The 24,745-nt window shown below is 40.0% G+C and overlaps 1 protein-coding gene and 1 pseudogene across 3 annotated transcripts in view; one reads left to right on the top strand and one right to left on the bottom strand.

Annotated features, from left to right (window-relative positions):
- Nucleotides 1-16,453, top strand: part of LOC118002826 (mitochondrial ribonuclease P catalytic subunit-like) — a 128,960-nt gene extending 112,507 nt beyond the window's left edge. For all 3 annotated transcript variants that reach the window (XM_034993424.1, XM_034993423.1, XM_034993425.1), the window contains 3 exons: nt 11,603-11,751; nt 14,489-14,684; nt 16,147-16,453. In XM_034993424.1, coding sequence (XP_034849315.1) covers nt 11,603-11,751; nt 14,489-14,684; nt 16,147-16,278 — 477 coding nt within the window. In that variant the 3' untranslated portion in view covers nt 16,279-16,453. The remainder of the gene's footprint in view (nt 1-11,602; nt 11,752-14,488; nt 14,685-16,146) is intronic.
- A 6,972-nt stretch (nt 16,454-23,425) lies between these two features.
- Nucleotides 23,426-24,038, bottom strand: LOC118002843 (annotated as a pseudogene).
- Nucleotides 24,039-24,745: the final 707 nt, after the last annotated feature.

Here is a 24,745-nt window from a genome sequence, read left to right as displayed (position 1 = left end):
GTTCATTATGCTATTTTACCTACTTTTGTTTATATTTTTAGATTTCAATAATAAAACTTTTACTGTGGCAAAATATACATAGTACAAAATTTGTTAACCACTTTTTTTGTAGTTTTTAGTTTTTATTTAAGTTCCAGTTAGTTAACATTCAGTGTAATATTAGTTTCAGGAGTAGAAGTTAGTGATTCATCACTTACATATAACACACTGTGTTAACCATTTTTAAGTATACAGTTCAATAGCATTAAGTACTTCACATTGTCGTGCAACCGTCGTTACCATTCATCTCTAGAACTTTCTCACTTTCCCAAACTGAAACTCTGTACTCGTTAAATAATATCTCATTCCCCAACCCTACCCCTTGCAACCATTATATTTTCTGTCTCTATGAATTGGACTACTCTAGGTACAACATGTAAGTGGAATCATATAATATCTGTTCTTCCGTGTCTGGCTTAATGTTTTCACAATGTTAACATAATGTCTTCTAGGTTTATCCATGTTGTAGCATGTATCAGAATTTTCTTCCTTTTTAAGGCTGAATAATACTCTGTCGTATGCATTTACACGTTTTGTTTATCTCTCTGTTGGACATTTGTGTTGTTTCCAAAACTTTTTCCAGAAGGTGTCTGATAATGAGGATTCTTAATATAAGGTATACTGATTGTAGTTATCTTGCTGAGGAACTGGCATAAAACTAATTTCTGTAGACGTCAGATCCCAAGGGCTTAAGAGTTTTTTAAGATCTACAGTCCATACAACCCAGGAAGTGCCAGAGACTGCAGGTGGTGGGGTAAAAAGTTAAGAATAGGGAAAGGAAGTTACCCTTGTTGTCTAGGATTACTCAGAAAAACTCTTGCCCTCATTGGCCTCTACCACCTCACAGGCAGCTTTTCTACTTCTTGAGGATCCCTACACAGTTATTTCTAACACATGTAGCCCTTCCAAATATATTTTTACCCTAAGCTCAGGAACTACCTTTCAGCAATTTTATACCAAAAATAAGTGTGTCACTTACAAGTAAAAAGAAATCTTTTATCTGTTCCTGCAGGAGAGAAACCAAGTTAGAATGAATGCCTAAACCAGAAAATGTTTGCATCAAATATTAGTCTGAAATTTGTCCTTACTCTTCTGGTTTTTGGAAAATTATCCTTTAGACATCTTAAGGAGCAATGGGGCTGTGAGGAGTATGTGAGATCTAATTTCAGGTTAACCTTGAGGTACCCAGAGAAGTTCTGGAATCAGTGTGGAATTTTAGATATTCTCTAGAAGGAGGCATACTGTTTAGTTTGTTCTACTATGGCTCAGATTCTAGACTCCTTAGACAAGCCCAGAACTGTCCCTCCCATCTCATGGTTTCCCAGGTTAGAACAGTCTAGAGTGGATTGCAGCTTCTCTGGCCAGGACTACCCTGAGCTCAAGAAAATTCTTCCTTATCTTTCTCATCTAAACCTATTTCCTGCTTATAGTCTCAGGAGAGGATTGCCTTTTATATCTTATATTGACCATCCAGTACATATTGGCTATTTGTCACATACCCCTTTGTCCTTAGAAGCCCCAGTTTTGGTTTTAGAGGTTTTGTTTTTTGTTTCGGTTTGGCTTTTTTGTTTACTATTTATTTTGAGATAATCATAGATTCATATGCAGATGTAAGAAATAGTGCACAGAGATCCCATGTATCTTTTACCCACTTTCCTCCAGTGGTAGCATGTTACCCAGCTATATTATCACAACCAGGATATTGAGCTTGATATACACTCAAGATAGAGAAATTTCCATCACCACAAGGATCCCTCCTGTTGCCCTATTACAGCCATACATACTTCCCACCTGACCTCACCTCCTCCTTAGCCCCCAGGGCATTAATCTGTTCTCAGTTTTTAGAATTTTCTCATTTCAGAAATGTTACATAAGTGGAATCACACAGTACATAACCCTTTATGTCTGGCTTTTTTCACAAGACATAATTCTATGGAGATCAATCCAGGTTGTTGCAGTATCAATAGTTTGTTCCTTTTTATTGTTGTTTAGTATTCCATGATCTAGATGTACCAGTTTAACTATTCATCTATTGAAGGACATCTGGATTGTTTCCAGATTTTGGCTATTACGAATAAACATAAGTAATTAAACGTGTGTACAAGTTTTTATGTGAAAGTAAGTCTTCATTTCTCTGGGATAAATGCCCAGAAATACAATAACTTGATCATGTGGTAGTTGCATATTTAGTTTTACAAGAAACTGTCCAACTGTTTCCTGGAGTGGCTGTACCATTTTATTTTTTTATTTATTTATTTTTTAAATTTTATTATGTTATGTTAGTCACCATACAATACATCATTAGTTTTCGATGTGGTGATCCATGATCCATTGTTTTCATATAACACCCAGTGCTCCATGCAGTACGTGCCCTCCTTAATACCCATCACTGGGCTAACCAATCCCCCCTTCCCCCTCCCCTCTAAAACCCTGTTTGTTTCTCAGTCCATAGTCTCTCATGGTTCATCTCTCCCTCCAATTCCACCCCCCCTCATTTTTCCCTTCCTTCTCCTAGTATCCTCCATGCTATTCCTTATGTTCCACAAATAAGTGAAACCATATGATAATTGACTTTCTCTGCTTGACTTATTTCACTTAGCATAATCTCCTCCAGTCCCATCCATGTTGATGTAAAAGTTGGGTATTCATCCTTTTTGATGGCTGAGTAATATTCCATTGTATATATGGACCACATCTTCTTTATCCATTCATCTGTTGAAGGGCATCTCTGCTCTTTGCACAGTTTGGCTATTGCGGACATTGCTGCTATGAACATTGGGGTGCATGTGGCCCTTCTTTTCACTACATCTGTGTCTTTGGGGTAAATACCCAGGAGTGCAATTGCTGGGTCATAGGGTAGCTCTATTTTTAAATTTTTGAGGCACCTCCACACTGTTTTCCAAAGTGGCTATGCCAACTTGCATTCCCACCAACAGTGTAAGAGGGTTCCCTTTCTCCACAATCTCTCCAACATTTGTTGTTTCTTTCCCTGTCCATTTTTGCCATTCTAACTGGTGTAAGGTAGTATCTCAATGTGGTTTTGATTTGGATTTCCCTGATGGCTAATGATGATGAACATTTTTTCATGTGTTTGTTAGCCATTTGTATGTCCTCTTCAGAGAAGTGTCTTTTCATATCTTCTGCCCACTTTTTGACTTGATTATTTGTTTTTTGGGTGTTGAGTTTGAGTTCTTTATAGATCTTGGATACCAGCCCTTTATCTGTAGTGTCATTTGCAAATATCTTCTCCAATTCTGTGGGTTGCCTCTTTGTTTTGTTGACTGTTTCCTTTGCTGTGCAGAAGCTTTTTATCTTGATGAAGTCCCAAAGTTCATTTTTGCTTTTGTTTCACTAGCTTTTGGAGATGTATCTTGAAAGAAGTTGCTGTGGGCGATGTCAAAGAGGTTACTGCCTATGTTCTCCTCTAGGATTTTGATGGATTCCTGTCTCACATTGAGGTCTTTCATCCACTTTGAGTTTATCTTTGTGAATGGTGTTAGAGAATGGTCGAGTTTCATTCTTCTGCATGTGGCTGTCCAGTTTTCCCAGCACCATTTATTGAAGAGACTGTCTTTTTTCCATTGCATGTTTTTTCCTGCTTTGTCAAAGATTATTTGACCATAGAGTTGAGAGTCCATATCTGGGTTCTCTATTCTGTTCCATTGGTCTATATGTCTATTTTTATGCCAGTACCATGCTGTCCTGGTGATCACTGCTCTGTAATATAGCTTGAAATCGGGCAACGTGATGCCCCCAGCTTTGTTTTTCTTTTTCAACATCTCCTTGGTGATTCGGGGTCTTTTCTGATTCCATACAAATTTTAGGATTGTTTGTTCCAGCACTTTGAAAAATGTCATTGGAATTTTGATCGGGATGGCATTGAAGGTATAGATTGCTCTGGGAGCATAGACATTTTAACAATGTTTATTCTTCCGATCCATGAGCATGGAATATTTTTCCATCTTTTTGTGTCTTCTTCAATTTCTTTCATGAGTGTTTTGTAGTTCCTAGAGTATAGATCCTTTACCTCTTTGGTTAGGTTTATTCCGAGGTATCTTATGGTTTTTGGTGCTACTGTAAATGGAATCGTTTCTCTAATTTCTCTTTCTACAGTTGTGTTGTTAGTGTATAAGAAAGCAACTGATTTCTGTGCATTGATTTTGTATCGTGCCACATTACTGAATTGCTGTATGAGTTCTAGTAATTTGGGGGTGGAGTCTTTTGGGTTTTCCACATAAAGTATCATGTCATCTGCGAAAAGAGAGAGTTTGACTTCTTCTTTGCCAATTTGAATACATTTTATTGCTTTTTGTTGTCTGATTGCTGTTGCTAGTACTATGTTGAACAATAGTGGTGAGAGTGGGCATCCTTGACGTGTTCCTGATCTTAAGGGAAAGGCTCTCAGCTTTTCCCCATTGAGGATGATATTTGCTGTGGGTTTTTCATAGATGGATTTTATGAACTTGAGGAATCTTCCCTCTATCCCTATACTCTGGAGAGTTTTAATCAGGAAAGGATGTTGTATTTTGTCAAATGCTTTTTCTGCATCAATTGAGAGGACCATATGGTTCTTCTGTCTCCTCTTATTAATGTGTTCTATCACATTGATTGATTTGTGAATGTTGAACCACCCTTGCATCCCGGGGATAAATCCCACTTGGTCGTGGTGGATGATCCTTTTAATGTATTGTTGGATCCTATTAGCTAGGATTTTGTTGAGGATTTTGGAATCCATATTCATCAGGGGTATCGGTCTGAAATTCTCCTTTTTGATGGGGTCTTTGCCTGGTTTGGGGATTAAGGTAATGTTGGCCTCATAGAATGAGTTTGGAAGTTTTCTTTCTGTTTCTATTTTTTGAAACAGCTTCAGCAGAATAGGTATTATTTCTTTGAATGTTTGGTAGAATTCCCCAGGGAATCCTTCAGGCCCTGGACTCTTGTTTTTTGGGAGGTTTTTGATCACTGCTTCAATCTCGTTACTGGTTATTGGCCTATTCAGGTTGTCAGTTTCTTCCTGTTTCAGTCTTGGCAACTTACAGGTTTCCAGGAAGGCCTCCATTTCATCCAGATTGCTCAGTTTATTGGCATATAGTTGTTGATAATAATTTCTAATAATTGTTTCTATTTCCTTGGTGTTAGTCGTGATCTGTCCCCTTTCATTCATAATTTTATTAATTTGGGACCTTTCTCTTTTCTTTTGGATAAGTCTGGCCAGTGGTTTATCGATCTTACTAATTCTTTCAAAGAACCAACTTCTAGTTTCGTTGATCTGATCTACTGTGTTTCTGGTTTCTAATTCATTGATTTCTGCTCTAATTTTAATTATTTCTCTTCTAATGCATGGCTTAGGCATTGTTTGTTGCTTTTTCTCTAGTTCTTTAAGGTGTAGAGTTAGTTGGTGAATTCGGGATTTTTCTGTTTTTTTGAGTGAGACTTGGATGTCTATGTATTTCCCCCTTAGGACCGCCTTTGCAGTATCCCATAGGTTTTGGACCGATGTATTTTCGTTCTCATTGATTTCCATGAATTGTTTAAGTTCTTCTTTGATTTCCTGGTTGACCCAAACATTCTTGAGCAGAGTGGTCCTTAGCTTCCAAGCTTGAATTTCTGCCATATTTTTTCTTGTGATTGAGTTCCAGTTTTAAAGCATTGTGGTCTGAGAATATGCAGGAAATAATCTCAGTCTTTTGGTATTGGTTGAGACCTGATTTGTGACCCAGTATGTGGTCTATTCTGGAGAAAGTTCCATGTGTGCTTGAGAAGAAAGAGTATTCTGTTGTTTTAGGGTGGAATGTTCTGTATATATCTGTGAGGTCCATCTGGTCCAATGTATCATTCAAAGCGCTTGTTTCCTTGTTGATTTTCTGCTTAGATGATCCGTCCGTTGCTGAGAGTGGAGTATTGAGGTCTCCTACAATTAACGTATTGTTATCAATATGACTTTATTTTGGTTAACAGTTGGCTTATGTAGATAGCTGCTCCCATGTTGGGGGCATAGATATTTACAATTGTTAGATCTTCTTGTTGGATAGACCCTTTAAGAATGATATAGTGTCCTTCTGTGTCTCTAATTACAGACTTTAGTTTAAAATCTAATTTGTCTGATATAAGAATTGCTACCCCAGCTTTCTTTTGAGGTCCGCTGGCATGGAAGATGGATCTCCATCCCTCTTGGGGGTGGAGTATCAGTCTGGATGTATCTTTAGGTTCAAAATGAGTCTCTTGTAGGCAGCATATGGATGGGTCCTGTCTTTTTATCCAATCTGCAACCCTATGCTGTTTTATGGGAGCATTTAGGCCATTCACGTTGAGAGTGATTATTGAAAGATATGAATTAATTGTCATCATGTTGCCTGTGAAGACGTTGTTCTTATAGATTGTCCCTGTAAATTTCTGTTGTATATCACTCTTGGGGTCTTTCTCCTTTTATAGGACTGTACCATTTTAAATTCCCACCAGCAATATATGAGTGATTCAGTTTCTCCACATCCTCACCAGCATTTGGTGTTATTACTATTTTTCATATTAGCCATTCTGATACTCATTGGATTATAATTTGCATTTCCCTGATGGCTAGTAATGTTGGATATCTTTTCATATGCTTGTATATCATGTATGTCTTCTTTGGTGCAAGGTGGGGCTGGAACTCACGATCCCAAGATCAGGAGTCACATTCTCTACCAACTGAGCCAGCCAGGTGCCCCAAAAGGGCTTTGTTCATGTTTTATTTGGAGAGTTTGCTTTTTTTTTAGCTGTTGAGTTCTGAGATTCTTGATGTGTTCTAGAAACCACTTCTTTGTTGAATATGTGATTTACAAGTATTTTCTCCCAGTCTGTAACTTGTCTTTTCATCTTTTTAACAGGGCCTTTCATAAAGTTTCAAAAATTTCAAAATTTATCAATTTTTCCTTGTTTCAAAAATTTATCAATTTTTCCTTTTTTAGACAATGTTTTAGATGTCAAGTCTAAGAATTCTGTGTAGCTCTATCATGAAGATTTTTCACCTAGGTTTTTTCCTAAAACTTTATAGCTTATGTTTAGTATTTAATTCCATGGTCTATTTTGATTGAATTTTTTATATAAGGTATGAGATTTATTTATTTATTTATTTTTTAAAAGATTTTATTTATTTATTTGAGAGAGAGAGTGAGAGAGAGAGAGAGCACAAGAGGGGGGAGCGGGAGAGGGAGAAGCAGGCTCCCTGCCGAGCAGGGAGCCCGATGCGGGACTCGATCCAGGGACTCCAGGATCATGACCTGAGCCGAAGGCAGTTGCTTAACCAACTGAGCCACCCAGGCGCCCTAAGGTATGAGATTTAAATAGAGGTTTATTTTTTACTTATGGATGTCCAATTGCTTCAGCACCATTTGTTAAAAAGGTTATCTTTCCTTGGCATATTTGTGTGGGTCTACTTCTGGGTCATCTGTTCTATTCTGTTGATCTGTATGCCTATCCCTCTATCAATATCACAGAATTTCGATTACTTTAGTTCTATAATAGGGCTTAAGATGAGGTAGACTGATTCTTCCCAATTTATTTTTTTTCAAAATTGTTTTAGCTATTCTTCTTCCTTTGCCTTACCATATAAGTTTATAATAATCCTGTATATATCTACCAAAAAACCTTGCTGGGATTTTGATAGGAATTGCATTAAAAACCCACATATCAATTTGGGAGAGAATTGACATTTTTTTTAAGATTTTATTTATTTATTTGACACAGAGAGACACAGCGAAGAGGGAACACAAGCAGGGGGAGAGGGAGAGAAGCAGGCTTCCTGCCGAGCAGGGAGCCCGATGCGGAGCTCGATCTCAGGACCCTGGGATCATGACCTGAGCCAAAGGCAGATGCTTAACAATTGAGCCACCCAGGTACCCCAAGAATTGACATTTTTACTGTCTTGAGGCTTCCAGTCCATGAACATGGATGGTGTTGTTGAGTTCTTCCATATGCTTGCTGATTTGCTGTCTAGGTCTTCTCCCAGTTGTTGAGAGAGGAGGATTGAAGTCTCCAACTGTAATTGTGGATTTGTCTATTTCACAATTTTTGCTTCACATATTTTGCAGCTCCGTTGTTTGGTGCACACGCATTTAGGATTTTTATGTCTTCTTGGTGGATTGATCCTTTTATCACATAATGTCTCTTTGCATATCTGATCATTTTCTTTGCTCTGAACCCTACTTCATTTAATATTAATGTAGCCACTCTGGCCTTCCTTTGATGAATAGTTTGCATGATTTAACTTATTCCATCCTTTAACTTTCCACCAGCCTATATTTGTATATTTGAAATGAGTTTCTTTTAGATAGTGTATAGTTGGGTTATGTTTTTTAACCCCCTCTACCAGCCTCTATTATTTCTTTTAATATTTTATTTATTTATTTATTTGACAGAGAGAGAAAGCACAAGTAGGCAGAGCAAGAGGGAGAGGGAGAAGCAGGCTCCCCACTGAGCAGAGAGCCCGACGCGGGACTTGATCCCAGGACCCTGGGATCATGACCTGAACCGAAGGCAGATGTTTAACCAACTGAGCCACCCAAGCGCCACATCTACCGGCCTCTTTTAATTGGTGTACTAAAGCCCTTTATATTTGGGGGGACCTGGGTGGCTCAGATGGTTGAGCATCTGCCTTCAGCTCAGGTGATGATCTCCTGGTCCTGGGATTGAGTCCCGCATCGGGGCTCTCTGCTCAGTGGGGAGTCTGCTTCTCCCTCTCCCTCTGCCTCTCCCCTTGCTTGTGCTCTCTCTCTCTCTCAAATGAATAAATAAAATCTTAAAAAAAAAACACCTTTATGTTTCATGTTATTATTGAAATGTTAAGATTAGGGGCACCTGGGACTTTGGATACTACATGCATATATATATGTATGTATGTATATGTATACACACACATACACACACACACACAATATCACTGTCTGCTGGTGTCATCATTGTAACAAGTTTTCTGTATTGCCAGATGGCCTCTTTCTAGTCCTTTGGCTAGAGAAAACAGGCCTTTGTTGGGCTCTTTTTGTCTTTGGCATTTCTGGGTTTCCGGCTTCTTCAGCTCCAAGTCTAGGATGTATGAGGCAAAAAGAACTCACTGCCATGTCATTCTTCATGCCCCCAGGTCCCTAGCCAGACTTTTTTCTCTCTACCTTTCACAGTCTTTTTTTTTTTAATTTCTGAATTTTTTTTCCTTTATGTGGAAAATAGGCATAAATCTCATTTTATGCTGTTTTTTTTTTTTAATTTTATTTCTAAGCTATCTCCACACCCAACATGGAGCTCAAATTTGCAACCCCAAGATCAAGAGTCTCATGCTCCACCGACTGAGCCAGCTAGGCACCCCTATGCTATTATTTTATATTTTAAATGTGTTTGAAAACATTTTGATTTTTGGAAACATCAGACTTTCAAAGTCTTTCTGTGTTTGTCTTATATAACGTCTAGGGGTTTTAGTTGTACTTAGTGGCAGAGATAGGAAAAAGTAGACCTACTCCCATCTTCCTAAAAGTGGAAATCCCTCCCAGTTTTATTTTGGATCTAACGTAGAGTTAAGGTAAATTTTCTTTTTCTTTACTGTTCTGAGTATACCTCTGACTCTGACCCAGCCCACTGGATCCAGCCCTGGAATTTACCCCAGAGGAAGTTGGCTCATAGCTAGACTGTTACAGAGTTTCAGGCCAGTGCCTTTATTCTGTATCCATATCTTTCTTTCCTGTGTCTTTCGCTTTTTCTCCTTTGTTTGTGTTGTTTCAGAGAGAGAGCTGCTGCTACTAGAGACCTCTAAGCCAGAAGATGGTGCCCCAGAGCAGTTCAAGCTAATCTTTGCTGTTCTTCTCTGGGCCCCTGTTTTTAACTTAATATTAGGAAACTCAAGGCTGTTTATCTAAACCAGCATATAGCTCTGAAGACCCAATTGTGTTTTTCTTTAAGCCATGTCTTCCCAGTTGCATGAAAATTTAAGCAATCAGTATCAAAAAATGTTTTTGTTTGAATTTTTTTTTTGTATCTTTAACTTGGTGGCAATTCATATGGAAAATTTAAAAGTAATTGTTATTCCTCTTAATGAATTGAGTTGACATTTGTAATTGGGCTCACAGAAAATAATCTGTAACCTCAGCATAGCTTTAGGAAAGGGATGTTATAGGGGTGCCTGGGTGGCTCAGTCGGCTAAGCAGTTAAGCCTCTGACTTCCTCTCAGGTCATGATCTCAGGTCCTGGGATCCAGCCCTGCATGGAGCCCTGCAGCGGGCTCTGTGCTCTCCAGGAGTCTGCTTGTCCCTTCCTGTCTCTCCCTATGTCCCTCCCCCTCCCCCTGCTCATGCTTTCCCTCTCTCAAAAAAATAAATAAAATCTTAAAAAAGAAAGAAAGAAAGGAATGTTATAAGTGCATTCTGAAGGAGATGCACCTCTCATTGTCTTTTGAGGTATTTGAATCGATCAGCCAAACTTTCTTACAGTGTAGATGTTTGCTTTTTGATTACTACCCTAACTATTAAAATGATGGCTTAAAAGATTATGTAAAAATGTATGGAATAAAACTACTGGTAGATACATGTTAACAGTCTTTGGGTGGTAAGGTATGAGTGGTTTCTTCTTTGTCTTTCTTCTGGTCTATATTTTTTAAGTTTTCAATAATGAGCAACTTTTTTGACTGAGTATATTCTTCAGCTAATCAGAAAATATTTATTAACCACCTAACAAATGTAGAGCCAGCATATATATTTTCCTAGCCTTGATAGGCACTCCCTCACTAAAGACAGGGACCATGTCTTTTTTTTTTTTGGAGATTTTATTTATTTATGCAAAAGAGGGGGGGGGCCTGGGTGTCTCAGTCATTAAGTGTCTGCCTTTGGCTCAGGTCATGATCCCAGGGTCCTGGGATCAAGCCCCGCATTGGGCTCCCTGCTCTGCGGGAGGCCTGCTTCTCCCTCTCCCACTCCCCCTGCTCGTGTTCCCTCTCTCGCTGTGTCTCTCTCTGTCAAATAAATAAATAAAATCTTTAAAAAATAAAAATAAAAACCACTCATCTTGTCTATGCTTAGACCCCTCCTCCCCCCAGACCCAGTGAAATGTAGCCTAACTAGTAGGAAGGTGGTAGACATTTATTTGTAATAAGAAAACATTTTCTTCCAGGCTTACAAAGATGGAAAATTATTTTTTAAAATTTTTTATTGTTATGTTAATCACCATACATTACATCATTAGTTTTTGATGTAGTGTTCCATGATTCATTGTTTGTGCATAACACCCAGTGCTCCATGCAGAACGTGCCCTCTTTAATACCCATCACCAGGCTAACCCATCCCCCACCCCCCTCCCCTCTAGAACCCTCAGTTTGTTTTTCAGAGTCCATCATCTCTCATGGTTTGTCTCGCCCTCCGATTCCCCACCTTCATTCTTCCCCTCCTGCTATCTTCTTCTTTTTTAAGATGGAAAATTATTTTAAGGAATGTTTTTTCACCCGTTACCAGAAAAGAGTGTTTTACCATTGAGACTACCAGTTGGAAGAACCATTCCATTTACTTGCGATTCTTCCCTTGGCCCTCTTGGGGACTGGCTTTGTGTTTTCTAGCTTTTGGATGTGGTCTCTCAACTAGCCAAGCGGAACGTGCAGCTGCTGGTCCTGGGCCGAAAGCACATGCTAACACAGCACTTGAGGTGGAGAAAGGATGAGATGAAAAAGGTGCAAAAGCAAGCCAGGTGCTTCTTTGCTGACAACATGTAAGTACTAAAGGTACTAGGTGAATTACACTCGGCCCAAGTCATCTGCTTGCTAAGTACCTATTTTTGCCATTTTTAAAGTGCATGCGTATGAATCCAAAAAAAGATTTGAGGCAGCTGACAAAAATCTACTTCCTACAGCAGGATAAATTTAAATAGATGAGGAAATCAGGATAAAGGAGAACTAGGAGGAAGATAAAGTCAGAAGTGAGATGAGTACACAGAATACATGCCATTAGGTCCTACATAGATCATTTAACAAATATTATACATATATGAGCACCTTCTGTGTTCTTGGGAAACCGCAGTTGTTCACCAAGTCCCTCCCTTCTTGGGACTTAAAATAAACAGGTAAACAAATAAAAATGTAATGTAAGTCCAGGCAGTGATCAATGCTAAAAAGAGAATAAAGCAGAGTAAATAGGTAAAAAAGGATTAGGTAGGGGGTAGGTCAGAAGATAGCGGATGGGGTGGTCAGGAATAGCCTTTGGGAGAGGGCAGATACAAGAAGGAGTCATTTGAGAAAATGGGAGGGTGGATGGAAAAACATATCAAGCAGAGGGAACAGCAAATGTTCAAAAAGCTATGAAGCAGGAATGTGTTTGGCATGTTTGAAGAAAGCAAGCAAACCAGTGCAGATGAGCTATAGCAGCAAGAAGAAAAGTACTAGGTTCTGAGGTCAGAGAGAAGGCAGGGACCACAGTAAAGAAGACCTTGTGGGCTCTGGTAGGCAAGCAAGGAACCTGGATTTTATTCTAACTATAAAGGGAATGTTGCTATGAGCGACAACTTCTCAGGAAGCCAAAGGAGCATGGAAAACAAATGGTACAGTGTCCATAAAGAAGAAAGCATCTACTCCAGAGGGGCACAGATCCTCAACAGTACATGTAAAGTTTTAAAATACACTTAGTTTTACATATGATTTATGCTGACAAAAGTTTATTTCCAACTTTGTGTGGATAATGTGTGTACCCTCAGCCCCAGGTCTAGGTTTTGTTATGTTGAATGTGATAGTTTCAGGATTTGTCAGTATTCCCCAAATTATTTATTCCTAAAAAGGTAAAGTGGCTCTCAGTGCATGGAGCAGGAGGCTAACCCCTCATTCAGATCCCAAACCAATCCCTTTTTTCTTTAGCTAAGTCCTTTTATGTATTCCTGGAAAGGGTTACTTCTCTATCTCTAAGAGTAGAAGACAACAATAATGCTCTGCACACACTCACTTTAGGCAACAGTGGGTAGACATGAGGAGCACAGTCTTTAATTAGTCTACCCAGATTCAGACATGGGCCTGCCACTTCCTATCCGGGAAGGTGTTTCCCTTCTCTGTGTCTTCTTCATATGTAACCCCCAACGGGTTATTGTGAAGATTAAATGAGAGAATACCTGTAAATAATACATATAAAACTGTGGCAGGGCACCAAGTACATGAAAAGCACGTTTGTAGTGCTGTCATCATTACTGTTCTTTTCCTTAGGTGGAGGAATTGGAGAAATGTGATGGTAAAACCAAAAAGCCTGATGGAAATTGGTCTCATGCTTGGTTTGGGACTTTAAAGTGACCTTCTGAGGCTTTGGATTTGAATATTTAAGTTTTTAACATTAATTCTATGTTCCACAAATGTGCCAAAGAAATCCTTTCAAACATATACTACAGAGAATAGTATAGTGAATCCCCATGTAACTGTCACTCAGCTCCAACGATTACCGTCATTTTTCTCATCTTGTTCCATATAGCCCCCTATTTTTTTCTTTTCCTCTCTTTCCTGAAGATTTTTAAGGCAGATATATTCCAGTCGTTTATCATTTCATTTGAAATAGTTTAGTATAAAATAAACATCAAATGGTCCCACTTTGGGTCATTTGGATCAAGGCATAAGACCTATCCCATGCTGCGGTCCGAGTGTCCTGAGCCAAGGCGGCCCCTGCTGTTCTTACAGCATACCTCCTCCAGTGCTGAGTGCTGAAGCTGAGGGTCCGTTGGAGACTCTGAGTCAGTGGCTCTTCTCAAAGCAGGTGATGCCTTCTGTTGCGGATCTGGGTGACTTCCCAGAAGCTGCTTTGAGATACCAATTTTAGCTTTGAGGCAGCCCATTATTTTTGGTAGCTTGCAAGGAAGTGTCATCCTGTCCTATTAATATTATGAACATTTTTCGAGTTTGAGTGGGGGGGGGAGTGTGTGCTCCGTGGTGGATAAGGCCAATAGGAACAACACCCGGGGCACACAGAGAACCAGCTTTTGAATGTGAAGAGGGAATTATTGTTAGAATTTTCCATTTTAGTGGAAGAACCCAACTGAGCCAAGTTGAGCATTTGCATTCCCTTCCCCTTAGCTTTCCATTTGTATTCTAGATAGTGCTGTCTACTACCAAAAGACTTGGAGGTGGTTGGTTTATAAGCATCACTGGGATCATGTCACTTAAGAATGAGAGCACTGGGGCGTCTGGGTGGCTCAGTCGGTTAAGCATCTGCCTTCAGCTCAGATCATGATCCCAGGGTCCTGGAATCGACTCCCGCGTGGGGCGCCCTGCTCAGCGGGGAGTCTGCTTGTCCCTCTCCCTTTGCCCCTCCGCCAGCTTGTGTTCTCTCTATCTCTCAATAAATAAGATCTTAAAAAAAAAAAAAGAATGCAGAGCTCCTCTGAGGAAAGTAGAATAAGAAGTAAAAAGCGTGGTAACGAATGCTATCCTCTGCCTCCTTGGGGCTGTGTGTGATTGTATTCTTTCTTCTGCCTGGCTCAGCTCAGAGGATGATCCGTTCCTTCTGTATGCCACACTGCACTCGGGGAACCACTGCAAATTTATCACAAAAGATCTGATGCGGGACCACAAGGCCTGTCTACGTGATGCCAAGACCCAGCGCCTCTTCTTTAAGTGGCAGCAGGGACATCAGCTAGCAATTATTAATAGGGTTGCAGGATCAAAAATAACCTTTCAGGTATGTTATTTGTTCTCTACATAATGTCAACAGAGTGTGGCACAGTCAAAGAATGTTGCTACTAGTTGGAGGTTTTAAATGCTTTATTTTTCTCAGCTGTAGGTTGGTATTTGGAATTAGCCAGTTCCTGGAAACAGAAAGTCGGCCAGGGTAAAAGTTTTCATAGACCAGCCCCATATTAATTGACATAGTGAAAACATCTGAGATGTCATCAGTTGTGACTTCAATTATGTCACTGATTATAACTTGTTTTTTATTTTCATACATATTTTTTATTTTCCTATTTATTTGCGATAGCTGAAAATTCCTTATCCTTTCTGGTTCATCATATTTCTGCTAAGCAACTCCTTTTTCCTGTTAATCCGCTTCTGCAGCATGGTCTCAACTGAGTTCTCCTTTGATTCTAGTTTAGATTCCTGCAAATACAAGGAATGTCTCTTGTGTGAAGCAAAGGGAGAAAATCCAAAGGCGAGTTATTATGGAAAAATACACTAGTCAATGGTAAATACGGTCCAATGGTCAAAAAACATACAAAACAACAGATCTATACAAAAAAATCAAGACTTGGGAAACGATATAGGACAACTGGCTTGGTTTTCTCAACAACAAAAAATTACGAGAACAGAGATGAAAAGTAAAGCACTATTTAAAATTAAGAGATAGGTTAGCCTGGTGATGGGTATTAAAGAGGGCACGTACTGAATGGAGCACTGGGTGTTATACACAAACAACGAATCATGGAACACTACATCAAAAACTAATGATGTAATGTATGGTAATTAATGTAACATCATAAAATTAAATTTAAAAAATAAAATTAAGAGATAATTCAGTCATAACCTAATTTCAACTCCTGTTCAAAGAAATCAACTGTAAAAATACGTGTATGCACATGTAATAATTGGGGAAATGTGAATAGTAGATATCTGATGATAAGGAATTATTAACTCTTAAGTGTAATAATAGTATTGAACTTTTATTTATAAAATGGATCTTATCTTTTAAAGGTACATATTGAATATTACAGAAGAAGTGATATAATATCTGAGATTTGCTTCACAATAATCATGGGGGGTAGTATGGATGAAATAAAATTAGCCATGTGTTGGTAATTGTTGAAGCTGGGTGGTACCTGGGAGTTCATTATACTGTTTCTCTACTTTTGAATATATGAAATCTTTCTCTCCCATACAAAGCTGATAAAGGCAAGTAAAGAGATGCTATCGCCTATAAATGTAATACTATAGAGAATCTTTAACCTTAAAAACGAACCCACCCCCAAAAAAGGGACCCCTAATTCTAGGGTTCATCTTCACAGAGCTAGCTGCTCTCTGAAAATCCATTGTTAAGTAAGAGAGAATGCTCCTGAAGCAAGCTGAGAAATTGTCAGAAAAGAAAGGGAAATGGCCAGGTAACCCCTTAGTGTTGTTCTCAATGTTTGGTTCCCTTTTTAATTCAACAGCATATCCCCTGTTATGACACAGTGGTACAAACAACTGGAGACTCGTGGCACATACCATATGATGAAAACACGGTGGAAAGATACTCCTATGAAGTGCCAACCAAATGGCTTTGCCTTCGCCGAAAGACGTGAAGACTCTCCCCCATGCTAAACTTGTGTTGGGGTGCCCTTCTGGTTGGCGTCAGAGCACTTCAGTTGATGCTTGTTTAGCAGTGCTCCTGCGTGATCCACTCTGTCCTGTTTGGTCCAGTTGGTTTGCATGTCAACAGATTGACTTTTTTTAATGAAATAAAATATAAAATCTTTTCATAACCAGTTGCATTTGTTTTTGGAGACTTATCCAGACTTGGGGAACTCAAGGCAGAGTGAAGCCTACGTTTCTGCTGGTGGGCCGGCTACTCCACTTACTTGGGCAACAAGTGCTTCTGATATCCATTTTGCTACTCCTGACCTTACCTTCCAGGTCCCCCAATAGCAGAATCAATGCATCTAGGCCCAGGCTGCTCATGTTGTTGCTAAACTCCTCCCATTTCCAATATCATCTCATCCTGTACAGATTATCTCCTGCTCACACTGAATCACTTAATGTTCTCTGTGATAAACTGGCCAAGGTATCAGAAGCTTATTAGCGACTTACTTACCATCCAATGATTTGGATTGGAGGAAAAGGAGCAGTTCATTCTCTTTAGCCTGTGGTCATTTGTTCTTCATTCTACAATGCCTTTTTCAAGTTGGTTCAATAGTTTGTGAACACTATTAATTCCATCACTCAGTATATGAGAGCTTTTTAAAGGATACAGTTTTTTTTTTTTTTTCATTTAATCAAGTTTGACTTAGTTTAACAAGTCATAACTTTTCATATTTTCCTCTGTTTTACCTGCTTGCCAGCCATCATACACCTCACTGGACCTTGATTTTAACTGGAAATATTCATGTCCCAGTACTTGATGTTCTTTACTTAATCATACATACATACTGTATGGTTTAATATTCAAGAATAGGCCAGGGGTGCCTGAGTGGCTCAGTCGTTAAGTGTCTGCCTTCGGCTCAGGTCATAATCCCAGGGTCCTGGGATCAAGCCCCGCATCGGGCTCCCTTCTCTGCGGGAGGCCTGCTTCTCCCTCTCCCACTCCCCCTGCTTGTGTTCCCTCTCTCACTGTCTCTCTCTCTCAAATAAAATCTTTAAAAAAAGAAAAAAAAAGAATAGGCCAAATCAATCTGTGGTGATAAAAATCACAATAGTAGTTTCCTGAGGCAAGGGCACAAGAGAACTTTCTGGAGGGTGATAGAAAGTTCTATATATTGATCTGGATGATGCTAACTTAGGTGTATATGTATATTAGTCAAAATTTATCACACTAAATACTTGAAATGGATGTATTTACAACAACATATCAAAAAATATTAACATTAAAAAGGTAATCATCTGGGCGCCTGGGTGGCTCAGTTGGTTAAGCGACTGCCTTCAGCTCAGGTCATGATCCTGGAGTCCCTGGATCGAGTCCCGCATCGGGCTCTCTGCTCGGCAGGGAGCCTGCTTCTCCCTCTGACCCTCCCCCCTCTCATGTGCTCTCTCTCTCTCTCTCATTCTCTCTGTCTCAAATAAATAAATAAAATCTTTAAAAAAAAAAAAAAGGTAATCATCTAGGGGTGCCCAGGTGGCTCAGTCAGTCAAGTTTCCGGCTCTTGGTTTTGGCTCAGGTCATGATATCATGGGCATGGGTCTCATGATGCATGGGTCATGGGATTGAGCCCTGTTTCTGGCTCCTCACTCAGCAGGGAATCTGCTTGAAGATTCTGCCCCCACCCCACTCACTTGCACATATGCTCTCTCTTTAGAGCTCTCATAAATAGATAAATCTTTTAAAAAAGAATTATTTACATGAAATAAACAAGTAAATTACCTCATTTACATAAAACCGTCTACACAAATATAAGTAGGATGTGTAGTATGCAGAGAGAAACTATCCAGGAAAAACACAGGAGGGGATGTTTCATCTCCTTATCCATTTACTGGATCCTACACTGCTGCATGCCTAGACAAAATAGCTCTCCAGGAAAGTGTTTAATAAACTGATAATACTGAAGATGCTGAGGCTCAGAAAGTTCTCATAAATCCAATCTGCTTATTTTCTAAATTTCATAAATCACATACTTAGAAAACTGTGCTTTCAGTGAATTAAACTTTTTCTAAAGGCACTGTCCTAGTTTTCAGAAAATTTTTAAAAAGAAAAAAGCATTTGTTAAATCTAAAAGCCTAATGCAAATACCTCACAAGGAGCAAATGTAGAATGGGGGAGGATACAAAAGGAATCCTAGAACTTTAGAGTAGGAGTGAAACTTGAAGAACATAAAGTCCAACAGTAGCATTTTATAGAGGAGGGACAGACCCAGAAAGATGTAAAGGCTTCTGTGGATCCCACAGCTAGTTAGGAAAGACATTTCAACTGTAACCCACCTCTGATTCCCAGCCAAATATTCTTCCTTCTGTACACTGATTTAGGCTAGAGTAGTTCATAAAAATTCAGACTGAATGGTGGAGCATCCAGTATTTAGATTTAGGAACTTTGTTAGCCACATAAAAGAAAGGGGGTAGAATGAGAGCAAAGAAACAAGGGAGTACCTCTCTAAAGGGCCCACGTTTGTAAAATGGCTTATCAATGTAGAAAATTGGGTAGGGAAATTACCTTACTTTTGAACTCTTTAATACTATTCAAAAATAAAACCCTAGGGGGCGCCTGGGTGGCACAGTTGGTTAAGCCTCTGACTTGGTTTCAGCTCAGGTCATGATCCTGAGATCCTGAGATGGAGCCCTGCGTAGGGCTCCACGCTCAGCGAGGGGTTTGCTTGAGATTCTCTCTCCCTCTTCCCCTGCCCCTCTCACTTGTGCTCTCTCTCAAATAAATAAATCTTAAATCAGACAAACCAACCAACCAACCCTCGGGCTCCTGGCTGGCTCAGTCGGAAGAAGATGTGACTCTTGATCTCAGGGTGGTGAATTCAAGCCCCACATTAGGTGTAGAGATAACTAAAGAATAAAATTTTTAAAAATCCTAATTTCTGCTTGACAGGAATTGAGGTGCATCTGTTCTTTGTCCAGGAGTAGGGGAATTCTAGGACTGTTTAGGGTAAATCACATTGACACAGGACCCTCGCGAATGCAGAGATGTGAAGGAAGGAAGGCAGCTGGTACCCAACACTTAGGCTGCCTTTTGTGTTCTGATAACCTGAGTGGAAAAGAAAAAGCTACTTGTCAAGCAAGGTCCGAGACAACGGGAAGAGGAATTCTTTTAAAAGCTGTGCTCTGAAGAAAACAAAAAAAGGAAAGTTGTGCCCTGGATTGACAGTATCTTTTAAGTCAGCTATGAACAAATGAAGGCTTTGAGAGGGCATTGATTCTTACCACTGAAAAATACTTCTGAAGTGCTTTGTGCTTCCCTCTGACATGCTCCTGAATTTATACTCTCTTTTCCTTGCTGCTGTTCTCTGGACCCCAGAGCGAGAAGATCTCAAAGGGGAAGCCTGAGTTAACGATTCACTCAGGACTACATTGGCACTACCTCACCTCTAGTGCCTCGTTCGTCATGTTAAATTAATTTTTGTCTTCAAGTTTGCGCTTCAATAGAATGACTTGCTCTTTGGTTCTATAACAGGTGTGTCACTTTTTAAAAAATTGTCCTAATGCACCATAAAATGCGTCGTGTATGTTCACGTTAGATTTCTTTTTTCCCTAATAGTTTCATTGTAAAGCAGGAATGGAAAGGAAGATTGTGTTATATGGGCACCTGAATTCTGGTCCATCAGGGCGAGTCTTACATTCATTGGCTAAAAATTAATATTATCAGAGTAATTGAGGGCAAAGCTAAATGGAGTTCAGATCTGGTATTTCAGCTGTCCTTCAGTAATTTGGAATTCCTAGAGTGAAAGACATCTAAGGGTGCCCCTGAGGGAATGAGGAACATACACCACTGTGATGAAATGGTGATATTTAGATTTGGGTATTCATCTAGGCTGGGACTTAAGCAGATAGAGCTCTCAGTAAGAGGGACCAGGCAGCTGTTAGAGCCACCTGTAATCCACAGGGTTGAGAGCAGGGTTCCCAGGTAAAGTACAGGACTATGAGTTAAATTTGAATTTCAGATAAATAACATTTTTTTAGTGTAAATATGTCTCAAGTATTGCAGGGACAGACTTATACTAAAAATATTATCTATCTGAAATTCACACTTAACAGGGCACCCTGTATTTTTATTTGCTACATCTGACAACCCTTGGTGAGAATTAAATGAGAGGGTGAGCAGTAGTGGGGAATGAAGCATCGAAATAGCCCAGTAGTCCTACAGGAGGGGAACAAAGAGGTGAGTAAAAGGCACCTGGGTGGGGAAAGAAAGGCAAGAAGACCAGCTTTTCCCTGGTTTGTCCCAGCCAGTGACAAGTAGTCTGCTTGAATATATACTCTATAAGCAAAGAGACTTCATTTAGAGATCTACTTAGAGAAAGCCATAGAAAACAGTGAGATGAAAAAACAAGAGAATACCAATGAGTAAATGCAATAAATCTTGAGAAATAATCTTTAATTTCTCTTATCATGTCTATTTCATGGTGTTTCAAAATTCCCTCAAGCACTTTCTCCCGAGGTTTGTTCTTTGTTGGCAATATTCAATCTGATGGGTGCTTCCAGAGACCCCACATACACCACTTGCGTTCAACTGGGAATTGAAATAAACAGGAAGACAATTATCTAGTCACTGATGGCAGCTAAAAATAGTTTGTGTTGCTACTAGAGTACTCTCAGTACATTCTTACCAAATGGATTAAGTTATTAAGGTAACCATAATTTGTTGTAAATTGCAGTGTCATATGAAGGGTTTTTGGTAGTTTCTGACAAGAAATGTGACATAAATTTCAACCGCATTAAAATAATTACCCCTGGGGCGCCTGGGTGGCTCCATGGGTTAAGCGTCTGCCTTCAGCTCAGGTCATGATCCCAGGGTCCTGGGATCGAGCCCCACATCGGGCTCCTTGCTCAGTGGAAGCCTGCTTCTCCCTCTCCCACTCCCCCTGCTTGTGTTCCCTCTCTTGGCTGTGTCTCTGTCAAATAAATGAATAAAATCTTAAAAAAAAATAAATAAAAATAATTACCCCTGTCTTCTCTTTGGTGTTTGTTAAAATCCGCCCCAAAAAGCAAATACTTGAGAAATCACTGCTAGGGACTTTGATTTCTAATATGGTAGAGACATAAATTCATTTTTGAAGAAACCAAGTCAGATTGCCCTATCACTCTCAGCTGGACTAGAACATACATTACTTGCTATCAGGTTGAGTTCACGTCAAAATACTTAAAATCGATTATTAAAACAGATTTCTCTTGCTTTCTATGACTACATTAGAACAGAGAATGTCAGTGTCCTAACAGGTGCCAATGGAATTCCCTGACAATTCTGCTGTTCATTTGGCTGTCTCAGGCACAGCGGTGACCCAGCCTGGGAGAAGAGAATGGGCCTCCACACCTCCGGGAAATAGGTTCCTTTGGAAGTGGTTATGGCAGGTCTTCCCAAAGGTAAGTCCCCTGCCCAGACTTGTTGCTTAAGATGTACTGTATATACTCTTTTTTTTTTTTTTTAACCCTGAGATCAAGATGCATGCTCTACCAACTGAGCCAGCCAGGCGCCCCTATGACTAAGTCTTTAAAAATAAATTATTCTTGGGGCACCTGGGTGGCTCAGATTGTTAAGCTTCTGCCTTCGGCTCAGGTCGTGATCCCAGGGTCCTGGGATCAAGCCCCGTGTCTGGCTCCTGGCTCGGCGGGGAGCCTGCTTCTCTCTCGCCCTCTGCCTCTCCCCTGCTCATGCTCTCTCTCTGTATCTCTCTTTCTCAAATGAATAAATAAAATCTTAAAAAAAAAATTATTCTTATAGTTTCTTCCTCTTTTCAGTGACCTTAGAATCCAAAAGATTCTAGAATCCAAATCCAAAGCCGCATTTAGAATCCAAAGCCGCATTTTTTTTTCTATCCTCCGCCCCAAAGCTGAGCGTCTAGACTTGCTATTAAGTTTTTATACATATATTTATATGCCTGTTACATATATATAATTTTTTAAAGGATCATTCTCTATAAACTCTTATAACTTTTTTTTCACCTGAGAGAAAAATGAAAACTTCTTTGTTTGTATTTCTACCACTTCTTCTTCATGTACTCTAATCATAATAATGTATATTCCTAAAGCGAGGCAGCCAAGTTGAGCCGGGGCATTGTTGTATATACCATAAAATACTACTTGCAGGGCTGTGTACTCATAAACTCCTTAAGCCTTCCTTGTCTTCAGAAGGAAATTTGTGTTCCAGGAAGCTGTCAGTCTGATAATATCTACTGGTTCAAATGAAGGGTCATGTCCTTTGGCATTTAGTCTTGTTCTGGCAGGCGTGGTTAAATCTTTGAAGAAATGAATCTTTTCCAAGTTAGGCCCTCTAATGCCCAACTACTAAAGAAATAAACTCTAGTCAGACCAAGTTTTTGAAGAGAGGCTCAGGAAGGATTGCTGCTTTACACAGATAAAGAGCTTTTTATCTTTTAAGGCAAATCACATGGCTCTTTTTGTTCATTGACACACCAAGGGAAGTTTATGTGAGGAAATCAGCGTCGAACAGTTTGTGCTTTGTAAGTGTCAGTAGATTTTTTATTCCTACCCACTGCCGTTATCCCCAGAGATTCCAACACCACCCGTATTTTGGTCTCGTTTCTTTTTTTTTTTTTTTTAAAGATTTTATTTATTTATTTGACAGAGAGAGACACAGCGAGAGAGGGAACACAAGCAGGGGGAGTGGGAGAGGGAGAAGCAGGCTTCCTGCCGAGCAGGGAACCCTATGTGGGGCTCGATCCCAGGACTCTGGGATCATGACCTGAGCCGAAGGCAGATGCTTAACGACTGAGCCACCCAGGCGCCCCGTAGTCTCGTTTCTTAATCTCTTAAATTTGGGTCATTTTGGCCCCCTGTGAGATGGCCAACCTGGACCTTTTAAATTACTTAAAAGTGTTCCAGCTTCAGAATTTCCAACTCTCAAGTTCGTCATTTTGACCACAACTCTTTACTCGCCCTACTCCTTCATCCCAACAAGCAGCTCATTGGTGTGTTCTGAGGCCCATCCCTTCCTTACTTTAAAGGCCTCAATTGTCAATCCCCATTTGGGTTTGCTTTCCTTCTTCCCCATCCCACTTTTGGTTTTTTTTGTTGTTGTTGTTTTTGGTTTTTTGGTTTTTTTTGAAAAGCACTTGTTAGCATTTAATGAACACCACCCCACCCCCACCCCCCAACGTGGTTTCGAGCTACTAGAATGCAGGCGCCCCTGACTGTTAATCTTCTCCTTTGCTCTTCTACTGAAGAATTTGGTCTTCACCATGACAGGCTGTTTTGGGAGTTTTCCCTTTCCCAAAACTTTGTAGTAGCCCGATCGCACCACATCAATGATAGGAGCAGCTCCAGTCTTGTTTTTGGCGGCATTTACCAGTGTCTGCTCACTGACCAAGGTCCACAATTTATCAAGGTTGACAGTTGGACAGAAGCTCTGGTTCCTCTTTAAGTGGTAATGTCTCATACCAACTTTTCCAAAGTAACCTGGGTGGTATTTGTCGAAGTTGATCCTGTGGTGATGCATGCCACCAGCATTACCCTGGCCTCATGGGTGCTTCCGTTGCTTGCCAATGCGGCCGTGGCCGTGGCTCACGTGGCCCCGAAGTTTCCGGGTCTTCCTCAGTCTGGATGGCATGTCAGCAGCCCAGACGGAAAAAGCCAATAACACTGCAGATTCTTTTACTCCTTTCATCTCCTGCAGTGCCTTATATACCTCATATTTGGATAGCCCCAAACCATTCCTCTTCATTCCTACACACCAGTATTGCTAAAAAAGTCGTGAAATTATATAGCTGGAACTTCACTCCCATTTAAAGATTCTTGTTTTCATCATCATTGAATTCCCATTAATTTCCTGAAGGAGCTCTCTCAACCTTTGCAAAGTTGACTTGAAAAATAGCTTATCTCCTGGAACTTCCATTTCCTTTTCTGTTAAGTGGGGAAGATGGGCTACAGCAGTACTTCTCAAACTTTAATGGGCATAGGTCATCTGGGATCTTGTTTAAAATGCAGATTCTGATTTGGGTCTGGTGTACCTAGTGATGCAATGCTGCAGACCATATTTTGAATAGTATTTTGAGTAGTGGCAAATGAGCTCAAGCTTACTTTAAAATAATAATACAACAACACTTTTGAGTCTAAGTCCTGAGTCATCACCTCACCATTCTCACTGTAAGCAGATGACTTAACCAGGATCTACAAGCCATCTGTTCTGAGCCTCTTCAGCAATTTTTGCCCTTTCCAATAACTTTCCTATCCTGACACTTTCTCTCTTTTCTTTTCTAGGTTACTTTTTCTATTTGCCCCCATTCTGTCCCTTCTTGGAGACTTGAGACCTTGTTCTCTTCAGTCAATCCCTTTCCGCTGGGTCTTTTCCCATCTAACTGCAAACACCATTAGGCTTGTAGCCCGACAAAACCATGCCTTGCTGGGGTTAGTTTAATAGACAAGTGTCTTAAAGGAAGGTGCCAT

The sequence above is a fragment of the Mirounga leonina genome, unplaced genomic scaffold (assembly GCF_011800145.1).
Source record: "Mirounga leonina isolate KUSES-001 unplaced genomic scaffold, KU_Mleo_1.0 Mir_83, whole genome shotgun sequence".
NCBI lineage: Eukaryota > Metazoa > Chordata > Mammalia > Carnivora > Phocidae > Mirounga > Mirounga leonina.
This window is presented reverse-complemented; position numbering and strand designations above follow the sequence as displayed.